Raw genomic sequence first — 24,673 nt, 5'->3', positions numbered from 1 at the left:
ACTCATAAGGGATTTGATCTAAGTCATACCTGAATGGTCTAGTGGTTTTCCCTACTTTTTTCAATTTAAGTCTGAATTTGGCAATAAGCAGTTCATGATCCGAGCCACAGTCTGCTCCTGGTCTTGTTTTTGCTGACTGTATAGAGCTTCTCCATCTTTGGCTGCAAAGAATATAATTAATCTGATTTCGGTGTTGACCATCTGGTGATGTCCACGTGTAGAGTCTTCTCTTGTATTGTTGCAATAGGGTGTTTGCTATTACCAATGCGTTCTCGTGGCAAAACTCTATTAACCTTTGCCCTGCTTCATTCTGTACTCCAAGGCCAAACTTGCCTGTTACGCCAGGTGTTTCTTGACTTTCTACTTTTGCATTCCAGTCCCCAAAATGAAAAGGACATCTTTTTTGGGTGTTAGTTCTAGAAGGTCTTGTAGGTCTTCATAGAACCGTTCAACTTCAGTTTCGTCGGCGTTACTGGTCGGGACATAGACTTGGATTACCGTGATATTGAATGGTTTGCCTTGGAAATGAACAGAGATCATTCTATCATTTTTGAGATTGCATCCAAGTACTGCATTTTGGACTCTTTTGTTGACCATGATGGCTACTCCATTTCTTCTAAGGGATTCTTGCCCACAGTAGTAGATATAATGATCATCTGAGTTAAATTCACCCATTCCAGTCCATCTTAGTTCACTGATTCCTAGAATGTCAGCATTCACTCTTGCCATCTCCTGTTTGACCACTTCCAATTTGCCTTGATTCATGGACCTTACATTCCAGGTTCCTATGCAATATTGCTCTTTACAGCATCGGACTTTGCGTCTATCACCAGTCACATCCACAGTTGGGTATCGTTTTTGCTTTGGCTTCATCCCATCATTCTTTCTGGAGTTATTTCTCGACTGATCTCCATTAGTATATTGGGCACCTACTGACCTGGGGAGTTCATCTTTCAGTGTCCTATCTTTTTGCCTTTTCATACTGTTCATGGGGTTCTCAAGGCAAGAATACTGAAGTGGTTTGCCATGCCCTTCTCCAGTGGACCACATTCTGTCAGACCTCTCCACCATGACCCATCCGTCTTGGGTGGCCCCATACGGCATGGCTTAGTTTCATTGAGATAGACAAGGCTATGGTCCGTGTGATCAGATTAGCTAGTTTTCTGTAATTCTAGTTTCAGTGTGTCTGCCCTCTGATGCCCTCTCGCAACACTTACCGTCTTACTTGGGTTTCTCTTACCTTGGGCCTTGGGTGATTCCTCTCCTGCTGCCGGCCAGCCTATCCCCTATCGGCCGCCACCCCCGGCCCCCGGCCCGGTCTAGCTCCTCTTGGCCACGCTTCTGCGCCGAGCCGTCGCAGCCGCCTCGCGCCCCCGCCCCCCGGCCCGGCCTAGCCCCTCTCGGCCTTCACTCCCAGCTCCCGGCCCCCGGCCTGGCCTAGCTCCTCTTGGCCACACTTCTGCGCCGAGCCGTCACAGCCGCCTCGCTTCTTTCCTCCAATTAAAAAATTTTTTTTAAATAATTCTAGTAAAAAAAATAAAATAAACTAGATCCTGAAGGAAAAAGCTGAAGTATCATTAGTACTGAATGATAATGTATATAGCTTTTTAAAAATAATAATCCTAATTTACTGCTTTTCTTCTTAAAAAAAAAAATTTAATGGGTGCTTACTGTAAATCATACTTTCTGTACTAAGCCCTTTACATGGATCATCTCCTTTAATTCTTCAGTGACCTGATACTATAGATTCTGTTAATAGTCCCATTTTATCAATAAGGTTTAGAGAGGTTAACCAGCCTGTTCAAGGTCACAGCACTAGAAAGAAGTAGAACTAAAACACTAGAACTCAGGCAACCTCAAGTCTAGCCCCTGTACTCTGCACTTCTGCAGTACTGGCGCTGGTCTGCCTACCTTTCCAGCCTCATAGTGTCACGTTCCCCTCCAACCTTAAGTTCTTGCTGAACTGTTTGGCACGCTCTTTATAACTCTGTATCTTTGCTCCTGGGGCACCCTGTGCTTGGACTACCTTCCCAAGCTCTGTTCTGCCTGGACACCAGCACCGTCACTCCCCTCGGTAAACGTCTCCTTGACTCCCCCTCATGGAATCGACGCCCTTTCCTGTGTGTCCTCCCTGTGCTCCTGACATGCTTCTGTTACAGCAGCTGCAGCAGTTACCATTCTGCCAGACCGAAATTCGAAGGTTGATGTTGTGTCTTATTTTTTTAGTCAGGACAAAGAAGGAAGGGAGAGAGGGGGCGAGGAAAAACCTGCCGTTTTCCTCTAATTTCTTCAGCGTTTACCAGTTGTCTCTCATTTGGTGACAAATAACTCTGTCAGGGTGCAGAGCCCTTCATAACCTGTTTCCAGCCAGGCACTCTCCCCGTGTAGCCTGCGCTGCAGCCACAGGAAACAGCTCACCGCTTTCTAAACACGGTATACTTTCACACCGCTTTGCTTCTTCATTTCTCTCTCCCTTGAAGGCATGTCTTGACCTCTGCTGCCTGGCCATCACCCACTTACTCTTTAAGATCCAGGTCCAGTATCCCCTTCCTGAGACCCTGACCTCCATCCCTGTGACTGAATTAATTGCAGCTCCATCTCTATTCCACACCACTTGGAAGGGATGGGTGTGTGCGTTCACACATCGGTGTCCTCTGCTTCTCGAGGGCTGGGACTTGCTGTGCTGCTGTCTCATCCAAGTCCTGCACCAGGAGCATGAGAAGTATTCAGTAAGGATTTGTTCCCTTGAGTGAATAACAGTTCAGTAGTCCTTTTAGCTTACAAAGCATATTCTAAGCTGACTTGATCCTTACAGTAACCCTGAAGGTTGTAAAGATATTTTATCCTTTCAATTTAACAGCTGAAGAAGCCGAGAATTAGAAGGATGAAGTGACTTTTCCAAGATCACATAGCTAGTGAAGGATGGAGCTAAAGACCAATCACGAGTCTTCTGACCAAAATGACTTGTTTCTATTCAGTATTCCCCTATCTTGCTCTGCTTTCATACCTCATCTCTTAAGATTTGGAGAAACTGAATTGTTCCTTCTTCAGGCTTGTCCCCCTAAACTTTGTAGTTCAATACAAATGTTCTGGCTACCCGCTCTTCACTTGTAGCTGATGTTGCCTGTTGGACCTTTGCCCCAGTGCTGTGTGATGACAGCAGGCTTGGGGGGCAGAAACGAGACAAACACACGTGGCATTGTTAGCAGCTGGAGGCCAGCCAGAGCTTTACTTAAATCCCTGGCAATTTTTCATCTCTCCCTAGGCCCCCAGCCTTACAGTTCCAATGGCATTTTCTCATTTTGGGGTATTTCACAGAGGTTCACTGCTCATCAGAATCATTGCTCCATGCCAGCTGTCTTTGAACTTTGGGCTGAGAATTAGGGATCAAAATCTGTTTTTTGCAACTTAAGCATCCTTTGCTTTGCTCTCCAAGTACACAGGAACCACATTAATGTTGCCATTGGCAGGCAGACTGATGTAAGATCAAAACAGCCGAGCCCTCAAGTTCTAGATTTGGTTAACCTAATCTCTTGGATTCCTGAATATCTCTTGAGGAAACAGTTTGTTATTGAATAAGCTGATTCATTCCTCTTTATTAGCTGAGAACACTGTTGGTCCAATCTTAAAAGAGATTTAAGAATGTAAGCACCTAAAATATACATACAGATCACCTAAGGCAGAATGCAAGTCCTACAGATTGAACAGTTCTCCTCGCACACCAGAACTATCAAAAAGAAAGATCTAGTTTTAAGTGAGGTTTTTATTTGCATTATTCTTGATATTTCTCTGGGTCCTGGCAGCTTATAAAGTATAGGTATATCTCCCTAAAAAGAACTTCAAGAAAGGCTGAGAGGGTGAGACAGAACAGAGCATGAGTTTCCTCTGGTCAGTTTCTATGGACTGCAGAGGTTAGTGGGTAGAAAGGAAGGAAAGCATTTAATCTAACAGATGAAATTGTCCTTTCCATTTTTTTTCACGTATGCAATCTAGAAGCCGTTAACCTTCCTGGGATTTTACTTAACTACAGAAAACCAGCAAGTTTTTAACTCCAAATTTTTACCGATGTTCTCAATTTTTTCCTGCTTGTTTGAGGCTCTCTAGCTAGTGGTTTCAGGCCTCCTTTCCTGTGCAGCCTCTGTACCGCGGCTACATGAGACAGCTCACTGCTCCCTCAACACTGCATGTACTTTCACACCTCTTCACTTATTCATGTCTGTGGGAAAGGTCAGAAGGAGCCTGGCAGTGGAGTGCGATTTAGGAGACTGACGGAGTCGTGCTGCTCAGGAGAGGAGTGTTGCCTTTGTTGCCCAGCTGTGACCATAGGGTGGTGGCTTGTGACCAGCTCTGCCTAGACCTGAGTTCTCAGGGCTTGATTTCACCCTCAGTGCATTTCAACCCTCACTGAAGGATTCGGTTCTACGTTTGGACTTGGATTCTCTACTCCCTGAGCATTAGTGCCTGCCTGTGAAGTAAAGCTACCCTTGGGGGACTTTACAGTCATCCCCATCCTCAGAGAATCTTTGTTAATCAGAGTTGGCTGGTATCACTGTCAGATTCCTCAAAACTTAAAGAACTCTCAAAACAGGAGACAGAATTGTTATCTTCAAGGAGCCTCACACTTTACTCCCACATCATACTCTATTTATTTCAGCAGAGATTCCCAGCCCCTACTCTTGTTCCCTGCATTTGAGCACAGTTCTCTCTAGAAGTCTGTGACCCCCACCTCCCCCTGCCCCCCACCAAAAAAACGAGAACAACAACAAAAAAACCAAACAAAATAACTTAATGACAACTATAATCTGCTTTTTTAGTGTTAGGCTTTTCCTGGAGGATAAATTTGGCCGTTGAATCAAAATGGGATTTGCACTTTTGTGGCTTAGAAATCTATAAATTCAGAAACCCATCTGAAGTTACCAGGCTCACTCTCATTTTCCCTGTATCTTTTAATAAGTATGTGTGCTAAGTCACTTCAGTCACGTCCGACTCTGTGCGACCTTAAGGACTGTAGACTGCCAGGCTGCTCTGTCCATGGGATTCTCCAGGTAAAGATACTGGAGTGGGTTGCCATTTCCTCCTATAGGGGATCTTCCCAACTCAGGAATTGAACTCCATCTCTTATGTCTCCTGCATTGGCAGGCAGGTTCTTTACCACTATCGCCACCTGGGAAGCCCTTAATAAGTATAAATGAAAGTAAATAACATACTCTTCTCTTTAAAGCTTTCCCCTCTGATATATTTATTGCTCTGCAACATAGTGTGGATCAAGGAAATTGAGCTACTTGTGTTTCTTTTAAGAGTCTTTGAGCAAAACTTTGCCAGATCAGGCTTTCTGCAGGTATTAAAGAATTCTACAGGACAATCCTTGGTTTTTTGGGGGGAACCTCTTATAATTTAATAATGTTGTTAATATGTTGTTTCTACCCTTCAAGCATCATGGAAGCCTTGTGAAGGGAAAAAGCAGTGAACAGAGAGTCAAGAGACAGTATCTGACACTTTCCAGCTAAATGATTTTACACAGTTATGTAACTTCTCTAGACAATGCATTTCTCATCTGTAAACTGAGAACGTTAGCGTTAAGTCATCTTTAAAGCTGAAGGAAGCACAAGCTGGAATCAAGATTGCTGGGAGAAATATCAATAACCTCAGATACGCAGATGACACCACCCTTATGGCAGAAAGTGAAGAAGAACTTAAGAGCCTCTTGATGAAAGTGAAAGAGGAGAGTGAAAAAGTTGGCCTAAAGCTCAACGTTCAGAAAACTAAGATCATGGCATCTGGTCCCATCACTTCATGGGAAATAGATGGGGAAACAGTGGAAACAGTGGCTGACTTTATTTTTTGGGTCTCCAAAATCACTGCAGATGGTGATTGCAGACATGAAATTAAAAGACACTTACTCCTTGGAAGGAAGGTTATGGCCAACCTAGATAGCATATTTAAAAGCAGAGACATTACTTTGCCAACAAAGGTCCGTCTAGTCAAGGCTATGGTTTTTCCAGTGGTCATGTATGGATGTGAGAGTTGGACGGTGAAGAAAGCTGAGCGCCGAAGAACGGATGCTTTTGAACTGTGGTGTTGGAGAAGACTCTTGAGAGTCCCTTGGACTGCAAGAAGATCCAATCAGTCCATCCGAAAGGAGATCAGTCCTGGGTGTTCATTGGAAGGACTGATGTTGAAGCTGAAACTCCAATACTTTGGCCACCTCATGCGAAGATTTGACTCATTGGAAAAGACCCTAATGCTGGGAAGGATTGGGGGCGGGAGGAGAAGGGGATGACAGAGGATGAGATGGCTGGATGGCATCACCGACTGGATGGGCATGGGTTTGGGTAAACTCTGGGAGTTGGTGATGGACAGGGAAGCCTGGTGTGCTGTGATTCATGGGGTCACAAAGAGTCAGACACGACTGAGCGACTGAACTGAACTGAAAGTCCCTTTGGGCTCAGATTCTGATACCAAGCACTTAAGTGCAATTTATTCCCTTTGCTAAAGCCACTCAGAAATTGGGGGAAGCTGTTTGTTTTTTCATACCCTCAAGCCAATCTTTTAAAAATTGGGAGAGCAGAGCTTTCCTTGGTTTATGAATGCATGATGATTGGGGAGGATTGGCCTTGTCTGAAAATTTAGTCATTCATTAATTTTTTAAAATAGTTATGTTGAGATTTAATTTACATATCACACATTTAAAGTATAGAGTTAGTGACTTTTATTATATTGAAAATTGTGCAGCCATCATCACGGTCAATTTTAGAACATTTTCCTCACTCCTCATGTAGAAACCCTGTACCCTTTAATCATTATCCCTAAACACTCCTCCATTCTTTCCCCTGCCCTAGGCAGCCACCAGTCTATTTACTATCTGTCTCTATAGGTTTGCTGATTCTAAATATCTCATGTAAATGGAATCATACAACGTGTGGTTGTTTGTAACTGGTTTCTTGCTCATATGTAGGTATTTGGATTATTTTCAGTCTTTGGCTAATGTGAACAAAGAATGCTGCTATGAACATTCATTCATGTACAAATTATTTTTTCTGAATCATATGTTTTTAATTCTTTGAATATATACCTAGGAGTGGAATTACTGAGTCATATGGTAACTTGTGTTTAGCCTTTTAAGGAACTATCAGGCTGTTTTCCAAAGCAGCTGCACAATTTTATATTCTCACTAGGAGTGTATGAGGGTTCCAGTTTCTCTGTGGCTTCACCAGCAGTCATTATTTGTCTTTTTGATTATAGCCATTCTAGTGGGTGTGAAGTGGTATTTGTCTGTAGTTTGATTTACATTTTCCTTATGGCTACTGATATTGAGCATCTTCTCATGAGTTTGTTAGCCATTTGAATATATTCCTTGGAGATTTCTAAAGAACCAAGTTTGATGGTGATTTTCACAGGGACTACAAACAGGCAAGGACCTGGACAGTTGAAGTTTTTCACTCATCTTATTTGTTAATAGAGTAGCATGATTGTTTGTTGGAAAGAAGCATACCTATGGATGATTCCTAAGCACTCTTGGCCTTTCCTGGCTGCCCCTAATATTTCTGGTACTTAGTCCACCAGACTTTCTCATAAGAGATTTGTGGAAAACTTTAGAGACAACCCAGTATGTACAAAAGAGGTAAAGACTTTAGAATGGGGGAGACCTGGATTTGATTGGCCTGGTCATTTACTAGCTGTATGATCTTGGTATGTTAGCTCAGCCCTCCAAAATCTCACCTCTGCATCTGAAACTTTTCTGATGTAAAAGCACTAGTAAATGTTAGCTAGTTCTTTATCCTTGTCTACACAGAGCTGTGTCCAGTGCGCTTCAGAAACAGTCAGCTGTTCTCTGCTGAAAATTCTCTAAGGGAAAAAAATCTCACTACACTCACCTCCCCCATTACTTCTGTCTATACCTCTCTGCTGTTTTTCATAGTTACTTAGTTGTTATAGTCACACAAAGACTGAGAAACATAGTAAACTGGTTCTCATCTAAATTTCTTGTAAGGTGGTGGAACTTTACTATTCACAGATGTAAAACTTAACTGAAATTTTCAGAAGGAGATATTGGAGCTTTGTTGTAAAACTAACCTTTACATTTTAAGTGCCTCCTTTTTCTTTTTAGCACTCTGTGGTGTTTGGTGTCCTATTGAGAACATGATCTCATCTGGTTCACAACTCTATATAATTTATTTAAATAATTACTCCTTGACCACTCCCGATTTTTATACCCTGTATTGAGGTCTTAGCTGCCAAAAATAAATCGCTCGTTATTGTCTCTTCTCTTCTTAACCCTTAATATCAAGTATTTAATAATTTCTGACTTTTAAAAATCTTTTATTTGTTTGTTTGTAATCTGATTTCCATCCCCCCACTTTCTAGAAAATTATTCTCTCAAAAGCCCTCTTATTTGTAGGAAAACTCAGAAACCGTTTCTTAATCTTCATCCTCCTTGTCCTGTAGCATTGGATACTGGTGATGATCTCTTCCTTGATTTTACTTTCTTGTTTGTTGCCGAACTCTTCCACTGCCTTTCCCCTATCTGCCCTGCCCTTTGTTGATTGCTTTCCCATCTCCTGCCTTCTAATTTCAGCTATTCCCTCAGGCTCAGTCCTTAGCACTCTTGTTTTTTTCTTTTTGCCCCAACCCAGAAAGCCCCACATTTCCCATGTGTTTAGCTAGCACCTCTATGCACATGACTTCTAAACTTGAGTTCTCAGCTGACTGGATTGGATTCTGGTATTTCCAGCTGCTTCAAGAACATTTCCATTTGTAACCCTTTGCTGTTGTTTTAAATTCAACATATTTAAAACTGAACTTGTCAAAATCAACTCCTTTTCCAACCCTTAAGACCTGCTAATTTCTGTGAGTAGTGCACTGTGGTTGTCCCAGGCCCCAAGCTTGAACCCTTGGACCCACTTGAGGGAGTAGTCTTAGGATCTTAGAGCCACCCGTATGTTAGAGCCAGCTTTTGTGGCCCTGTGAGAGCCAAATGGTAAATGTTCAGGAGTCTAAGGACAGCCACGATGAAAAGTTAAATTATATAAACTTACACTTAAATTATATTTAAAATGAAGGTAATAAATACTCAAAATTCATTCCTTCTTAAATACTTTACTACGTTATCATCTGTGCTCTTGAGGTTAATTATATCTGTTGTCTCTCTCTGATGGAAATACTATGTATTGGTGTGCTACTGTACATCTCTCCCCAACATTGCTTTTAGTGATTTTATATTAATAGCTTGAAATAGGTCATGGTAAGAGTACACCATGGAAATCAATAAGTGGTACAAGTTTGAACTAAATGTATTGTTTCATTTATTGTCTAAACTTAAGAAAGTGAGGGAGAAAATGTTAATATTGAAGATTAAACTAAAAAATGTGTCATGTCATTGTCAATAGCACAAAAAAAGTTAAAGAAATATTCTTTCAAGATTTGAAAGCTATTATTCAATTCATAATGAACTATTTTCTCTGATTGGGTTATCTATGTGTCAGCTTCTTATTCCTTCATGTACATGTGCAAACATGTATAGCCTTCATATTTCCACCCTCCTACTTAGTCTTATGTGGTTTTCCCATCCTCTTTTTTTCTATCAAACATTTTCTAATCCTTCAAGTCCTTTCTCTTCTAGGAAGTCCACCAAGATGTTTCCAGTCTTTGTCTTTTCAGGTTCTCAGTTTTGAATGCTAGAATATTACAGTTGGAAAGGACTTACAGTTCAGGCTTCCATGTGAATGTAGAAATCCAAGTATCCCAGCCCTTGCTTGAAAAACTCCAGTGACTAGAAATCCACTACTTCTGGAGTAACTCTTTCTCTTGTTGTCTAGAAAGTTATATATATTGTAAAGGGTCTTCCTTCTTATAATTTTCACTAATCTTCTGATTCTATTTGTGTAACACTCAATGAAGTTGTCACTAGACTTGGAATGAATCAGTCATTTTAGCCATGTCCTAAAGTTGTGTGACCATAGCTTCTCAGAGCCTTAGCTTCCTCAGTTTCTCTTATTAAATAAGAAGTTTCTCTTATGAAATAGGAATGTCACAGGGCAGTTGTTTGGATTAAATAAATAGAATGAGATTATGGCTGATTACAAAGCGTTGTAGTAATGGCAAAGGCTAAAATCAGAAAGACGAAACTGAGGCCAGTTTTTCCACTTAGTTTTGACCTTAGGCAAGTTACTTAACATCTTTGTGCCTTATTTCCTCTATGTAAGATAGGCATAATATAATAATAATAGTAATAATATATAATATAATAATGCCCACCTTACAGATGTTAGGGATAGATGAGATACCATCTAAAGCATTTAGTGTTTGACATTACCCACACATTTTTCTCGGAGAAGGCAATGGCACCCCACTCCAGTACTCTTGCCTGGAAAATCCCATGGACGGAGGAGCCTGGTAGGCTACAGTCCATGGGGTCGCCAAGAGTCGGACACGACTGAGCGACTTCACTTTCACTTTTCACTCTCATGCATTGGAGAAGGATATGGCAACCCACTCCAGTATTCTTGCCTGGAGAATCCTAGGGACAGCGGAGTCTGGTGAGCTGCCGTCTATGGGGCTGCACAGAGTCGGACACGACTGAAGCGACTTAGCATAGCATAGCATAGCACACATTTTTCTAAAGTGATATTTGTTTTTCATAGTTTCAGTTACAAAATTAGAATTATTTTTCCCCAGAGGAAAAAAATTCTCAAATTCACTATTTATTTATAAGTATTGGGTAAAAAGGGGGTTAAATTAGAGCTACACCCCGTGGAACGCTGAGTGTCTAGCATTTTGATTTCCTTTGTAGCACTCTGGAGGGCTTTACTGATTCTGATGGGTCTCATGTGTCCATCACTGGCTGTTGTATCATATTTTTGCCCATAATAATTCCTGAGATGTTTTGGGATGATCAAGGCTTGTCCAAACTTTATGGACTGTCGTTCAGGGTTGGCTGGAGTATGTAATAGATCTGGCCTCAATTTAAAAAAACACATATAAGCCTTTGTTAAGTGTTACCATCTCATATATATTGTATTCCAACCTGAATAATCCTGAATCGTTTATTGTTTTCAGTTTCAAATTCTTTAACTTGTGTTTACATAGAACCATAAGCACTCGTGTGGATAATTAAATAATTCAAGATCAAATAAAAATCGGTCTTGTTTTGCTCTCATGCACAGGTCCGCAAGCACATAAATGACCTTTATGAAGATCTGCGGGATGGCCATAACCTGATCTCTCTGCTGGAGGTCCTCTCGGGCATCAAACTGGTGAGCATCTCTCCCCTCCTAATGGGTGACTTCCCAGGTGTGGCCCTATTAATGACATAAAGGGTCCATCGTGTTAAGTGCTGGGCGGTAGCTGTCACTTCTGTTACATGGGAGGAAAAAGTAGAAGAGGTGATTGCTGGACTTTATTTCTAACTCAGACTTAATGCTTTACAAATGATATAAGTTCATTTTAATTTAACCTGATTTGTCATATATCTCATTTCTTTTTTTTTTTTTAATTCTCATTTCTTGATGGAATCCAGTATTGGTTCTATTACTTTTTTATTTGCATGATTTCTCCTTACTTGTTCTTTATCTATTTATACATGCTAGTGTTTCAGGAATAGTAGATTCTCATTTAAAGATTTTTTAATAAGGTGCATTTTTCTTCCTACAGTGTTATTTCTAGTCTACACAGACTCCTCCTATTTTCCCTTCTACTGTGAATTACTTTATTTTCTATATTCAACAAAGAGCTGAGATTTACATGTAAAAGCCCAGGTGTTTGGAGCCATTGTTTGCCAAACGGCCTAACTTCCTCCCTTCTGGAATTCTTCGTCTGTCACAGGTTTGAAGAAGAGCTGAAGTTGATGTCTGAGGTAACCCCAGATGCCGTGCATCTGGGCTCCTTGGATAATTAGATACGCCTGCCTCCTCCCCATAAGTATTCAGTGTGGCTTATGGAAACAGTTACAAAGCCTGTCTGCACCTCTTGGCTTATCAGCTCTTGTCCCCACTTTGTTGACGGGATCAGCGCGGCCTCACCGTGGGCTCCTTGTTTCACATGTGGGAGCCTGACCTGAGCCAGTGATTCTCTGCAGCTCCTGCTCTGTCTTGAGTGTTGTAGACCACATGCTTTTTCGTTTAGAAAAGGCCAGGGCTGAGTGTGGAGACACCTGTGAGGGAGGAGCGCCCTGGAGAGGAGCACGGCCCACTGAGTCTGTGGAGGGAGCCGGCGCACTCTCTGTCGGTGGTGAATTCTTAACCATGTTCGTTGTGTTTCAAGAGTAGGATTTGACACGTTAGATTTCTCTCCCTAAGTAATAGTCAGCTTCTTCCAGGATTGGGCTTGGCTTTCCTGGGGCCCTTTGTTTTGGTTTCTTTTCTTTTTAGTAATTTTTAATGGTCTAAAATTGACAGATGCTTTTGTTGACATAGCCAGTACATATGAATTCTAGTTCTTCTCTGGCTCTCCTTTATAAATCTCCTAAGTAATCAGAATTTTACTTTCACTGTGTTGGACTTAAAAGTGCTCACAAAATTATATTTTGGGTAATTTGGCTGGTATATTTGATGAACTTACAGTGAGTTTATATTGAAAAGTGACCCTTTTAAGTGATGTTGCTTACAAAACAGGTTAAAACCACTCCAATCTAATTTCTTTTCCTAGCCTTTGAAGACCTACAGGTGTTTATGGAGATAGTTGTAAAATAATCATCTTTTCACCAGAAACCACCCAAATATCTCTTTCATGGTTACTCTCATCATACATTCTCCCTTACTTGATTCACAAAAGTAGGGAGAATGGATGACCTGTGGAGAGTTAAAGCTGTGTTTCAACATAAGAAGTGTTCAGTATAACCATCTGTTCTGGTCTTAATTTTGTTTTGCATCTTTGTGGAGGTGGGAGGGTATTTTCATATTTATTTTCATCTTTTTTTTCTGCGTTCATTTCCTTTTCATTTATGTGTTGTGAATGTCCTGTTAACTCTGTCACGTCTCTGACTTGGCTGGTGGCCAAAGGAGCCGGCAGGGCTGAAGACCCTCCGCCTGGTGAGCATGCCCTCCTGGCGCCATACAAACAGCGAGGAGCAGGAGGAGGAAGATGATGATGATGTCGTAGGTCCTCCTGGGGACACCAGCATCCCAGCCGGCACTGCAGGGCCATCAGAGAGTTTGGGGTTCTCTAGGTCTCCAAGTAGCTCACTTACCAATTGCCTTCTTCCCTGTCCACCTGGGAATTTGGGTCCCAAAGAAAGTGGTTAAAACTAATTGTGCCTCATGCCACCATTAGACGATCCTGGAGTGGGAATTGTTTTGCTTACCTGCAAGTAGCCGGCACAAAAAGAATAATGATGTTTGGCGGTGTCAAACATCATCCTTTGTGACCTGGAGACCCATGCCTTTCTGGTGGCCTTGCTGTGTTGTCTGAGTCTAGATTGTAGAATTGTGGAAAGCTTAGTTGACAGCATGTCAGTTACCGCTTCTGACTCCACACTCGGGACTAACGGGGACTTGCTCTCCACCTCTCTGGCCTCCAGGTTCTTACCACACACCATGTCGTTTGTTTTCAAAAGAGCCTGTTGTTTGCAAACCACTCACTGCATGGAGATACTCTGCCTTGGTCAATAACAACTCTAGTTGCTATAGAGGACAGAGATTAAACTTGCATGTTTTCAAAGGTATTTTTGGTGGGGAGTACTTACGCGTAAAGATTAGAGTGTGTAAGAGGGCCATTTTCTGCTTGCAGGCCGTAAGTTGGAGCCTGTGATTTTTCTCCAGAAATAGAGATCAGGCAGTGTCCCCATTCCCTGTCCTCTTTTCATCTTTTCATCTCATTGATCTCCCCTACCATTGCCTTAGCATCTTCAGTTTCACAGGCTCTGTCATCTTCTAAGCCATATTCACAATTAGTTCAGCTGGAATGACTGAGAAGAGATTCTTACTAAGAAGGTGTTTCCTAACACTTTGACTTACTAAGTTATCCTATTGCACCGAGAGGCCTCACCCTCTCTGTCGATTACTCTGGTTTGAAAGTTTTGCTTAGAAGGATTGAGGGACTCCCACAGAGGTGCTTCCACCCCATCCCGCCACGTGTTGGGTTACTTTTTGCCCGTTTCAACACTGGGTTACTTTTTGCCCGTTTCAACGCTGGGTTACTTCTGCCCGTTTCAACGCTGGGTTACTTCTGCCCGTTTCAACGTGGGGCAGTGTTTCCTCTGTGCAGGTGCCCACAGCAGGGCTACCTTGTATTTTATTGACCTTTAATTAGTACCATTTTGACATTTACAAATAAATTGGGTATGATCTACTGAGAGTGATGTTTTAGTCCCAACTGAAGTTGGGAGTGTCGGGGAACCATTGGAAAGTGAGCAGGAGAAAACATTCCAGACGTAGATAGCCATCCCTGCCTGTGCTCACTGGAGAAACAGATTCCATGCACTTTTGGATGGATAGGAATTGAGCCGTGGATCCGGGAGGTGGGTGGTGACAACACCAGAGGCTCTGGGTGGAGGTAGACTCTCCACTGTGGCTTGTCTGACATCCAGGATTGAGCGGCTGGCAGGAAATACCTTTCTTTGGAGTACCGTGTTGAAGAATCCTACACCATCAAGGTCTCGTTTGCTCTGGGTATTTCAAACTGGGGTAAAAGGTGGCTTTCCTACTTTGTCTTCCTAGGAAATAGGTTCCTTCTTGATTCTTGCCTTCCATTTTAGATTTTTTCACTTACTGAGCATGTACAACTCCTCATTCCCTAGTGTAAAATTGACTACCTCTAGTTTCTTTTGCCAGGTTTGTAATATGGTTGACGCTGTCCATTACTGAGCAACATGTAATTAGGCCTTTTACCCTTCCCTTACAGTAACATTTAACTGTGGTTCTGGGAGCCATAGAGCCAAATCTTTGTTTCCATTAACCTCATATCCAGAATCATGTTCTGCCATGTATGGCTGCAGAGGAACCTGTAGGGAAGCTGCGGCACTGCTTCAGCGTTTGCCTTCAAACGTGCCGTGCGTTCATGGGGACCTGAGTGGTAAACGAGGCATTCTGGGGCCTCGGCGAGCATGGTGGAAACACACACAGGTCCGGCCTGGAGGGGTGCTTTGTGTGATGCTCCCACGCCTGGCTTCAGTCATGGGAATTCTTTGTGGTCTTTTAGTCCTTGAAATGAAAGAAGAAAAGGATCTGCGTGGGTAAATTGGTGTCATCCCTTTTGTTTGTTTGCAGCCCCGGGAGAAGGGCAGGATGCGTTTTCACAGGCTGCAGAATGTGCAGATCGCCCTGGACTTCCTAAAGCAGCGACAGGTAAGAGCGTCCCGTGTGTTCCCCACTCTGCCAGGGAAAGTTGGTATCAGGTACCTATTTAGGGACGTTCTCATTGCCCCTGGTAAGTCCTCAGTAAATCCGACTGATACAGTTCTGAGTCTTGCTTGCTAGTGAGCAGCTGTATTGTGTCTGGACAAATCTTACATAGAGTGTGTGGCCTGTCTGAGAGGGAAAGTCTTAGAGAAGAGCAAGATACGAAAGATTGACTCACCTTCACTCAGGTGGAGGCCAAAGGGAAGATGAGAAATAAACCAGAAAAGAAGATGGGAAAAGGTACATCATCCAGGAAGAGGGAACACGAGAGTGCTTTATCATCATGAGAACTGGACGAGGGGATAGTCAGGCTGGTTGAATGGTTTGTGGGGCTGGAGAGGAAGGTCTCAGCTGTACAGCATCGGTGACCTCAGACACCAGGCTCAATAGAGCAGAGGAGTGTTTAGTAAAGAAGCTATTCCCTCCCTAGATAGGAAGGAAGGAAGACAGAAGCACACTTTTAGACATAGGAGAAGCTAGCAAAGAGAATGAAAGTGAGGAGTATGAGTCAGAGCAGATTAGCCCTGGAAGACTCCTTGGAGATCGCTAGTCCAGCCTTTTCATTTCTTACGAAAGGAAACTGAGAAATGACCTGCCCGAGATCAGAGAAGCGAGAGCAAACCTGGGACTTCCACCCCGGTCTCCCGGACATTTTTAAAATGCTCCTTTCATGCTGCTTTCTACACACCATCTTTCTTCCCGTGACTTCCTAATTGATGGAACCAAGTCCAGGGATGAGGGATGAGATCCAGAACACAGCTGATGTAGATTCTTTGAAATGGAAAGGAAAAACGCCTCTTCTGAAGTATAGTGAGGAGGAAGGAAGGAGGGATAAAGATACAGAGAAGGTTTGTGGAGGGGAGGAAAGTGGATGGACGAAGGAGTCAGAGTTCATCTGCCTAGAGAGCTGTTTGGAAAGATTTGGTATAGCTACAGTTGCCAGGCAACAGCGCTGGTCACGATGACATGACATGGTATGCATATTTTTGGAGTTAGTTCATTTTTGCCACTCTTATCAGTAATTCTCGTTAACTTGGGAAATTCTCTTTCTGTGTACTCCCATAGCCGTTTGCTTCTAATATAATACTTGTGACTTTATTGTTATTTCTCTGTTTGCTCTAATGCATTGTAGGCCCATGAGGACGGAGAATGTGATCTTACTTAACATTTTTATCTTCATCACCTGTCATAATGAATGGTCCATAATTGACACTTAATAAATATTTGTTGAAATAAGTGGTAGGAGAATTAGAGGTTGAAGTGTTCAGGGGACTAGAGAAAGCATCCTTGGAATGTCTGTGTGTAGAGTTAGAGAAAACCAGAGAGGGCCTTAATGGTCAAGGTAAATTGAAAAGAATTATTAGCTAGAAGCCTCAATAAGGATGGAGAGTAGATTGGTTACTAGGCTATAATAAAAATGTGAGCCATGAACAGTGGACACAGAGAAGGGCAGAAAGAACCCTGGAGCACTTCTTGGTGATGGTGAGGTTGTCGCTGTGCAGGTGTCCAAAGCAGAGTGAAAATGAAAGTCTTCTGAAATGGGAAGGCAGACGAGTTGTACAGATGGGGTGACACCTGGGTCATCGAGGTGGTGCCAAAATTGCCAAGCAAGATGGTAGAAGACGAGGTAGGGAAGGTAGGAGTTAGGTGTGAGGTCTCCAAGAAAGGTGGTGGAAGACGAGGTAGGGAAGGTAGGAGTTAGGTGTGAGGTCTCCAAGAAAGGTGGTGGAAGACGAGGTAGGGAAGGTAGGAGTTAGGTGTGAGGTCTCCAAGAAAGGTGGTGGAAGACGAGGTAGGGAAGGTAGGAGTTAGGTGTGAGGTCTCCAAGAAAGGTGGTGGAAGACGAGGTAGGGAAGGTAGGAGTAAGGTGTGAAGTTTCCGAGGAACAGATGGCAGGCACTGGAAGGTGGCTTGGCCAAGGAGGTATTCAGAATTCACGGAGAAAGCTGCCGTAGGAGGGGCAGAGGAACGTGGACTTGGCTGATGCTGCCAGCCTGCCAGCTACAGGCCATGAGTGATGAGAACACCTGCTCTGAGACAGGAAGCAGGGTCTCCTGCTCCCAGTGTACAGAAGAGGAGACTGAGATACAGGAAAGGGGAAGAACTTGCCCAGTGTCTTGGTCATTCAGGCGGCTGTAACAAAATGTCACAGCCCAGTGGCTCATAAACAATAGAAATCCATTTCTCATAGTTCTGCAGAAGTCCAAGATGGAGGCAGATTTGGTGTCTGGTGAGGTCCTGGTTCTGAGACTGCTTTTAGCAGTGTCCTCACGTGATGGGAAGGTTGAGGGAGCTTTCTGGGTCTCTTTTATAAAGATACTAATTCCATTCCCTCAAGACCTAATCACCCCCAAAACGTCCCACCTCCAGATACCTTTGGATTGGGTGTTAGGATTTAACCTGTGAATTTTGGAGGGACACAGCATTCAGTCTACAGCACCGGTCACCATAGTGTAAGGAGAAGTGAGGCTTCTGCTTGAGGTCTTGAGTACATGAAGGTTTTGGTTCAGCTGAAGAGACAAAGGAAGGGCAGCTTCAGGGCAGTTGTCACAGTCGTCAAGAGCTCCGTGAGGGTACAACAGAGACTCACTGGGTGGAGGTGGAAATAGGCTGGTTTTCCTAGGACACTCTGAAAGGCCCACATCCCAGGAAATCCCTCAGTCGCCAGCACACAGGGATGGTTGGACACCCTGGTGGGGGAAGGGCCTGTGTGTCTGTGCACATTGTGTTGCTGGAATGAGATTTTAGGAGTAAAGGCAGGTGCTGTGGAAGGAGGGGAACAGGTGGGACAGGCCAGAGACCCGTGAGGGGTGGGGGGCAGATCTCTTCTCTCACACAACCTTGAAAAAAGAAGAAAGAGAAAGAAAAAAGGGCTGGAAAGACTGAATTAAAAAGCAACTCACAATAGCATGTGCTTGCGAAATTGCTTTGCTGGTGGGATTGCAAAATGGTACAATCATGCTGGAAAATTGTTTGGCAGTTTCTTACAAAGCTAAATGTATACCATATGACCCAGCAATCCCACTCCTAGGAATTTACCCTAGAGAAATGAAAACATGTGCTCACACCAAAAAACTGTACATGAATATAAGAGCTTTATTCATAATTGCCCCAACATGGAAACAACCCAGATTCCTTCAGTAGAGGAGTGGATAACTACACTACTGTTAATGAGATGTGTAGGATACAGGTATAATGGAATACTCCTCCACAACGAAAAGGGGCAGGCTATTGCTCTAGGCAACAACGTGGATGGGGATCTCACAGCTATTGTGCTGAGTGCAAAAAAGCCAGGATCTGAAGATTACATACTATGGGACACCATTTATATGACATTCTAGGTAAAGCAAAGCTGGGAACAGATCAGTGGTTGCCAGGATTTAGGGGTGAAGGCAGGATTTGACTGCACAAAGTCCCATCTTTTGGAGTTGATGCTCCTGTTTTGTTACCCTAATTATAGTGGTCGTTAACACAAATCTATACATATGTGAAAACTCAAACTGTACACCAAAAAAAATTAACTGCATATGAATAATGAAAATCTATAAAAAATGAAATCAAAACAAAAAGTTGCAGAGCTCTCAGACCAGCCTTTGTTTCTTTTTCAGGTGAAACTAGTGAATATTCGCAATGATGACATCACAGATGGCAACCCCAAGCTGACCCTAGGCCTGATCTGGACCATTATCTTGCACTTCCAGGTAGGGTCTGTGAAGTGTGGGGTCCTGGTGCTCGGTTTGGACATGGCCTAGACAGAGCTAGAGGTTGCTCTGCTTTCCACAGGGACACTGAGCCTTCCTCCTCTGTATTTGGCAGTGAATGAAGGGGGAAGGGGGAGAGCAGGAGCTGGAAAGGAAGAGGAGCATTGGCCTGGAGGCAAGGCTGTTGCAGTCTAAATCAGGGACTTCTTCGTCATTTGCATGATGAAGGAGAATTTTTCACCTGTTTGTGCTGTGGCTCTGGCACTGGCAATGTGGTTATTAGCAGTCTGCTCAGCTGAGTCAAAACTGGCTCTTTGGAGATTCAGAATGTGAGGGATGAGGAGAAATGTTGGATTTGTTGCTCAGGAAGGGTGGGGTGAAGCCTTATAATCCTGCTTTGATGTAGACTTTTCTTCATCTCTAATGGTCTTAAACAAGCCTGGTTAATTGTAGCACTGTCTTAGTCAGGTCGGGCTGCTGTAATGAAACACCGTAGGCTGGGTGGTTTGCAGCAAGCATTCACTTCTCACAGTTCTGGAAGCTGGAAGTCTGAGATCAGGGTGCTAGCACGGTTGGCTCCTTGGTGAGGGCCCTCTTCCTGGTTATATCCTCAGGTGACCTTTCCTTGGGGCATGCGTGCACAGAAAGAGATCTCATGTCCCTTCAACTTTTTATAAGGGCATTAATCCCATTATGGAGGCTCTACTCTCCTGACCTCATCTAAACCTAATTACCTCTTAAAAGACCGCACCTTCAGATACCATCACATCAGGGCTATTATGGCTTCAATATATGAGTTTCGAGGGGATACAGACATTCAGTTCATAGCAAGCACCTTGGTATATGTGCTTGTAAACACAATCTTGTAGCATCCATCACACCCAGGAACAGCGGCATCTTGGTATTGTTCACATGGTCACCCAGCCTTCCTGTTCCTCCTCCCTAAGGCAAATCCTCTTCAAGTCTAGATACTATTGGAAAATCACAGCCCTATTTTTATAAAAAAGACTATCTTAAATCACGTTAGCTCAACTAAACAAAACTATTTCTCAGACAACTCTCAAATACCCAACTGCTGTACGCAAGGCTGATGGATTACAGGGATCACTTTTTGAGCAGGTGGGAAAAGAAGCCTCATATATATCTCACTCAAGGCACAGTCTCCAGGGTCCGTGTGGCCGTGATGTCCCAGTTGGGGAGTCAGCGCCACCTGCTGGGTGAATGCAGAACAGCAGGTGTCCCAGAATTCCTAAGAATCTGAGAACTTCTGAGAACTCAGGGATTATAATTTCTTGGGGCTCTGGTTTGGAACCGGTGCTGACGATCTGCAGCATAAGTAGGCTTAGGAAAGCATGGAGGTAACGTGTGTTTTTGTGCAACCACAGGGAGTCCTCAGGCATGCTTCGGATATAGGGATAACCAGGAACATGAACTTGGCAAATGTGCCTTGGCAGGGTCGGAACAAGAACTTTGTTGAGCTTTCATAGCATTATCCCCTTGGCACCCTTATGAACAATGGGCTGTTTTAGAAGAATCTTTTTGGTTGTTTGTATGCCACAAACCACCTCTCACTTTGAGACACCAATGCTATCCTGTAGCTGGGAGGTAAGAGGACTCTGTCCGCTGTGTCTCCCTTTCTCCTGACTGCAACTAACGAACTTGACAGAAGGGAAATTCAGGGGTCAAGGAATGAAACTGAACTGGCTAGTTAAACTTTTCCTGGGACAGAAGATATGGGGGTAATGTTCCTTAACTGAATATGCCATTAAGAAAATGTTCTTTCTCTCTCTTTAAAAATTTATGAAAATTTTCAAACATTTATAAATGCAGAGAAAATCATATAGAACTACCATGTACTCATCACCTAGCTCATCAGTCACTAACTCGTGGGCAGTGTTATATTGTCTGTTTCCTGATCCATTCATCAAACCCTCCAGTAGGTTATTTTGAAAGGAGTCCCAGACATCATATAATTTCATCTGCAAGCGTTTCAGTGGGTATCTCTGAAAGATTCTTCATTTAAGCAAAGCACAATATTATAGCACTGTAAAAATCCGTAATTTCTTAAAATCATTGACTATCTAAGCAGTGTTTAGATTTCCCCAATTATCTCATTTTAAAAATGGCTTGTTTGAATCCAAAGTCCACACGTTGCATTAAATTTCTCTTCTCCTCTTTTTGTCCCCTTAACTGTTTGTTAAAGAAATCGATCTTTTGTCCTGTGCCATTTATGGAAAGATGCTGGTGGCATCTCTGGATGTTTTCTAACAGTGTCCTCCATCCTTCTGTATTGTCTGTAAACTGGTGCTTTGGATCTAGAACTGAGGCTGGATCATATTCAGATTCCCTTTTTTGTGCTGGGGCAGGGCAAGGATGGTGGTATTGAGTTGTATACTTTTACTGCTGCACATCAGACTGTCTGTTATCTGTCTTTTCTTCATGTTAAGCTTGATTAGTGGGTTCAGGTGTTATCAACCTGATCCATTCTTGTAGACCCTTTCACTGTTAGCCCTTCACCTAAAAGTTTAGCAACTACTGTTTCATTAGAAGCTGCAACGTAGTGATACTCAAAATTTTGAAATTCTTCTCTAAAGCAGAACTTTACCTCAATTACTCTGAGAGATAGTTCCTTTAGGAAAGGCAAGATAAAAAGATAAATGCTTTTATATTGCCCTCTGTTTCAGCAGTTTTCAAAATAATTAGTTGATTCTCTTAAGATTCTCTGTAAGACCAGTGAAAGTTTCTTTGTTGATACTCATTTTCCCTTAGTAACACTGTGACTCATAGATTTTTACCAGACTTAAATGTATTCCAATTAAATATAGCTGTCATTCTTTGTAATATTCAGCTCCTTCTTTGGCCAGTGAGTTTTTTCACGGTTGACTCTGAGTCCTTCCTCATGATCCATATAGTCTTTGATAATGTCCTCTATTTTCTGTATGAAGAGCTGTTCCAGATGCTTTTCGTATATTTCCTGTTTCAGGCCCGGGATTAGCGGTTTCTCCAAGGAACTGAGATTATTGACAACAGTCTGAGTGCTGCTTGGGTTGGTCGCTCTTTCTAGGTGTTTTCTGTGGACAAAACAAGCCAACACTTGTATTTATCTTGTAAAAAGAAATCAAGAATTTATAATGATGTTTCTAATTCATATTTAGAATCAGAGTTTTATTCAACCTCTTTGACTTTGTATTCTTTTTTTCCTTATGCTGAAAATCTTGATCCAAACAAAGCAACATATTACCTATTCCCTTTTCCATATACACACATGCAAACACATGGATGCACGTATATGTAAAATCATGTATATATTATAGTATATATACAAAGTATGTATAAATTTATATATTTGAATAAAGCTAACAATGACAGTGTTATTATTAACAACGCAATTACTGAAAAGTTTGTGATTTCTTTGCAGTTCTTTTTGTCCTTTAGTGTAACTCTCCTAAGGACATAGAAATAATTTTATGTTAAAGCCATTTGAAATAACTTCTCTCTGTGTTGTTAAGCCATCAATCTGATACACAGGTTCATTTGTATTTTATATTTTTTCAGTTTTTAGCGATTGCTTTTCTCCCTTTCAATTTTATTTTGCATGATATAGATCATACCCATTGTTACAATGGGAAATTTCAAACAGTGAATACACAATGTGTTCAGCATTTCGTTTCTGCCCCCGCCATCCCGTTTCTTCTCTTTCCAGCTGTTTTAAAACATCTTTTGGTTATCATTCTATTGGTGGTTTATTTAAAAAAGTACATTCTTTTTTAAAAACAACTTTACTGAGGTAGAATTTACGTACCATAAAATTGACCCATTTTCATTGTATAATTCAATGATTTTTATGAGTTGTACAGCCATCACCATAATCCAATTTTAGAACATTTTCATCATCCCACAAAGGTCCTTCTTGGCCATTTATAGTTATTCCATTCCCATCCACAGCCTCAGGCAGCCGTAAATCTATTTTCTGTTTCTATAGATTTGCTTATTCCAGACATTTCATTTAAATAGAATAATATAATATGTGCTTTTTTGTATCCTGCTTCTTTCACTTAGCCTAATGTTCTTGAGGTTCATCCACAGTGTAGCATGTATCAATACTTTGTTCCTTTGTTGCAGAGGAGTATTCTGTTGTGTGGGTATACCATGTATTTTGTTTATCTGTTCAGCAGTTGATGGACATTTGGGTTGTTTTCATTTTTTAGCCATTATAAATAATGTTGATATGAATATTTGTGTGGATGTATGTTTTCACTTCTTTTGGGTATATACCTGTGGGTGGAATTTCTGGGTTATATGGTAGGTTATGTATAACTTTTTAAGAAACTGCCAGACTGTCTTCCAAAGTTGCTGCTCCATTTTATATTCCCACTAGCACAGTTGTGTGGGTTCCTATTTCTCTGTATCCTTGTCATTGTCATTGTCTGTCTTTTCGGGGATAGCCATCACAGAGAGTGTGAACTGTATCTCCTTGTGGTTTTAGTTTTCAGGAAAATCTATTTTTTAACTGAATTCCATAAACATTTACTGAGGTCCAGCTATGAGCAAGGTCTTAGGTAGAGTCTGTGGGAGCTTCAAAATTGAACTAGGTACGGAATCACTCCGGTTTTACTGCATAATTCAGAGGAGTGAGAGGAGACACACCATGAATTAACTTGATAGAGGTTTAAAGAATCAGGAAGGGATGGGAAAGGATGATGGAACACAGCCTGTGCTCAATAACTGGCAGCAATTATTGGTACTAGCCTATTATAATTACTAGTGAAACTTATAACTTCATGGACTTTTGACCTAGCCTGCTGTTCTCTGCTGTTACTGATTTTACTGAAAGGTATAAACAGGTTTGCCCTAGTCTGTCTGCTGACGCATACTGGCTACCTGCTTTTCTCTGTTCACTATTTCAGCGTAGCTGAATTTTGTCTTCTTATGGAGGGAAGTTCTGTTGCCAGAGTATTTTCCCAGATGCAGCTAACTACTAGTTACTTTTCTTTGCTGTTCTTGAAGGCTTGGCATTTGCCTATTAATTAGCTAAGTGTTTAGAAGTGTGGGGAAAGTTTCCCTGCTTACAAAGCTTTTGGTTAACTGATAAAGGATCATATAGAGACTCCATCCTTCTGTCTTGCTTTAGATAGGAAGTGATGTTCTCTTGCTAGTTATCTATCATTGTGATTTTCTAGTCTTTCATTGTTGAGCTAACTGTTCTGTGCTAGCTGTTCTCATCAAAAGTGCATGGTATGTAAAGCCAAATAGAAATTCAGAGAAGAACTATCAAATGTTAGGGGATCAGTAAAATAGTCATTCAAAAAACTAAGATCATGCATCCTGTCCCATCACTTACTGGCAAACAGATGGAGGAAAAATGGGAACAGTGACAGACTTTATTTTCTTGGGCTCCAAAATCACTGCAGATGGTGACTGCAACCATGAAATTAAAAGATGCTTGCTCCTTGGAAGAAAAGCTAGGACAAACCTAGACAGTGTATTAAAAAGCAGAGACATCGCTTTGCCAACAAAGGCCCATATAATCAAAGCTGTGGTTTTTCCAGTAGTCATGTATGGATGTGAGAGTTGGACTGTAAAGAAACCTGAACACCGAAGAATTGATGCTTTCGAACTGCAGTGCTGGAGAAGACTCTT

The 24,673-nt window shown here is 42.1% G+C and overlaps 1 protein-coding gene across 2 annotated transcripts in view; it reads left to right on the top strand.

Annotated features, from left to right (window-relative positions):
• The window catches only part of MACF1 (microtubule actin crosslinking factor 1), a 350,958-nt gene that overhangs the window by 134,546 nt on the left and 191,739 nt on the right, over positions 1-24,673 (top strand). For both annotated transcript variants that reach the window (XM_081492100.1, XM_081492101.1), the window contains 4 exons: positions 11,163-11,252; positions 12,996-13,091; positions 15,201-15,278; positions 18,941-19,033. In XM_081492100.1, coding sequence (XP_081348226.1) covers positions 11,163-11,252; positions 12,996-13,091; positions 15,201-15,278; positions 18,941-19,033 — 357 coding nt within the window. The remainder of the gene's footprint in view (positions 1-11,162; positions 11,253-12,995; positions 13,092-15,200; positions 15,279-18,940; positions 19,034-24,673) is intronic.

This window comes from Giraffa tippelskirchi, chromosome 5, assembly GCF_054371585.1.
Source record: "Giraffa tippelskirchi isolate mGirTip1 chromosome 5, T2T-mGirTip1v1.2.pri, whole genome shotgun sequence".
Classification (NCBI taxonomy): domain Eukaryota; kingdom Metazoa; phylum Chordata; class Mammalia; order Artiodactyla; family Giraffidae; genus Giraffa; species Giraffa tippelskirchi.
The sequence above is the reverse complement of the archived record's forward strand: the minus strand, read 5'-3'. Positions and strand labels throughout refer to the sequence as shown.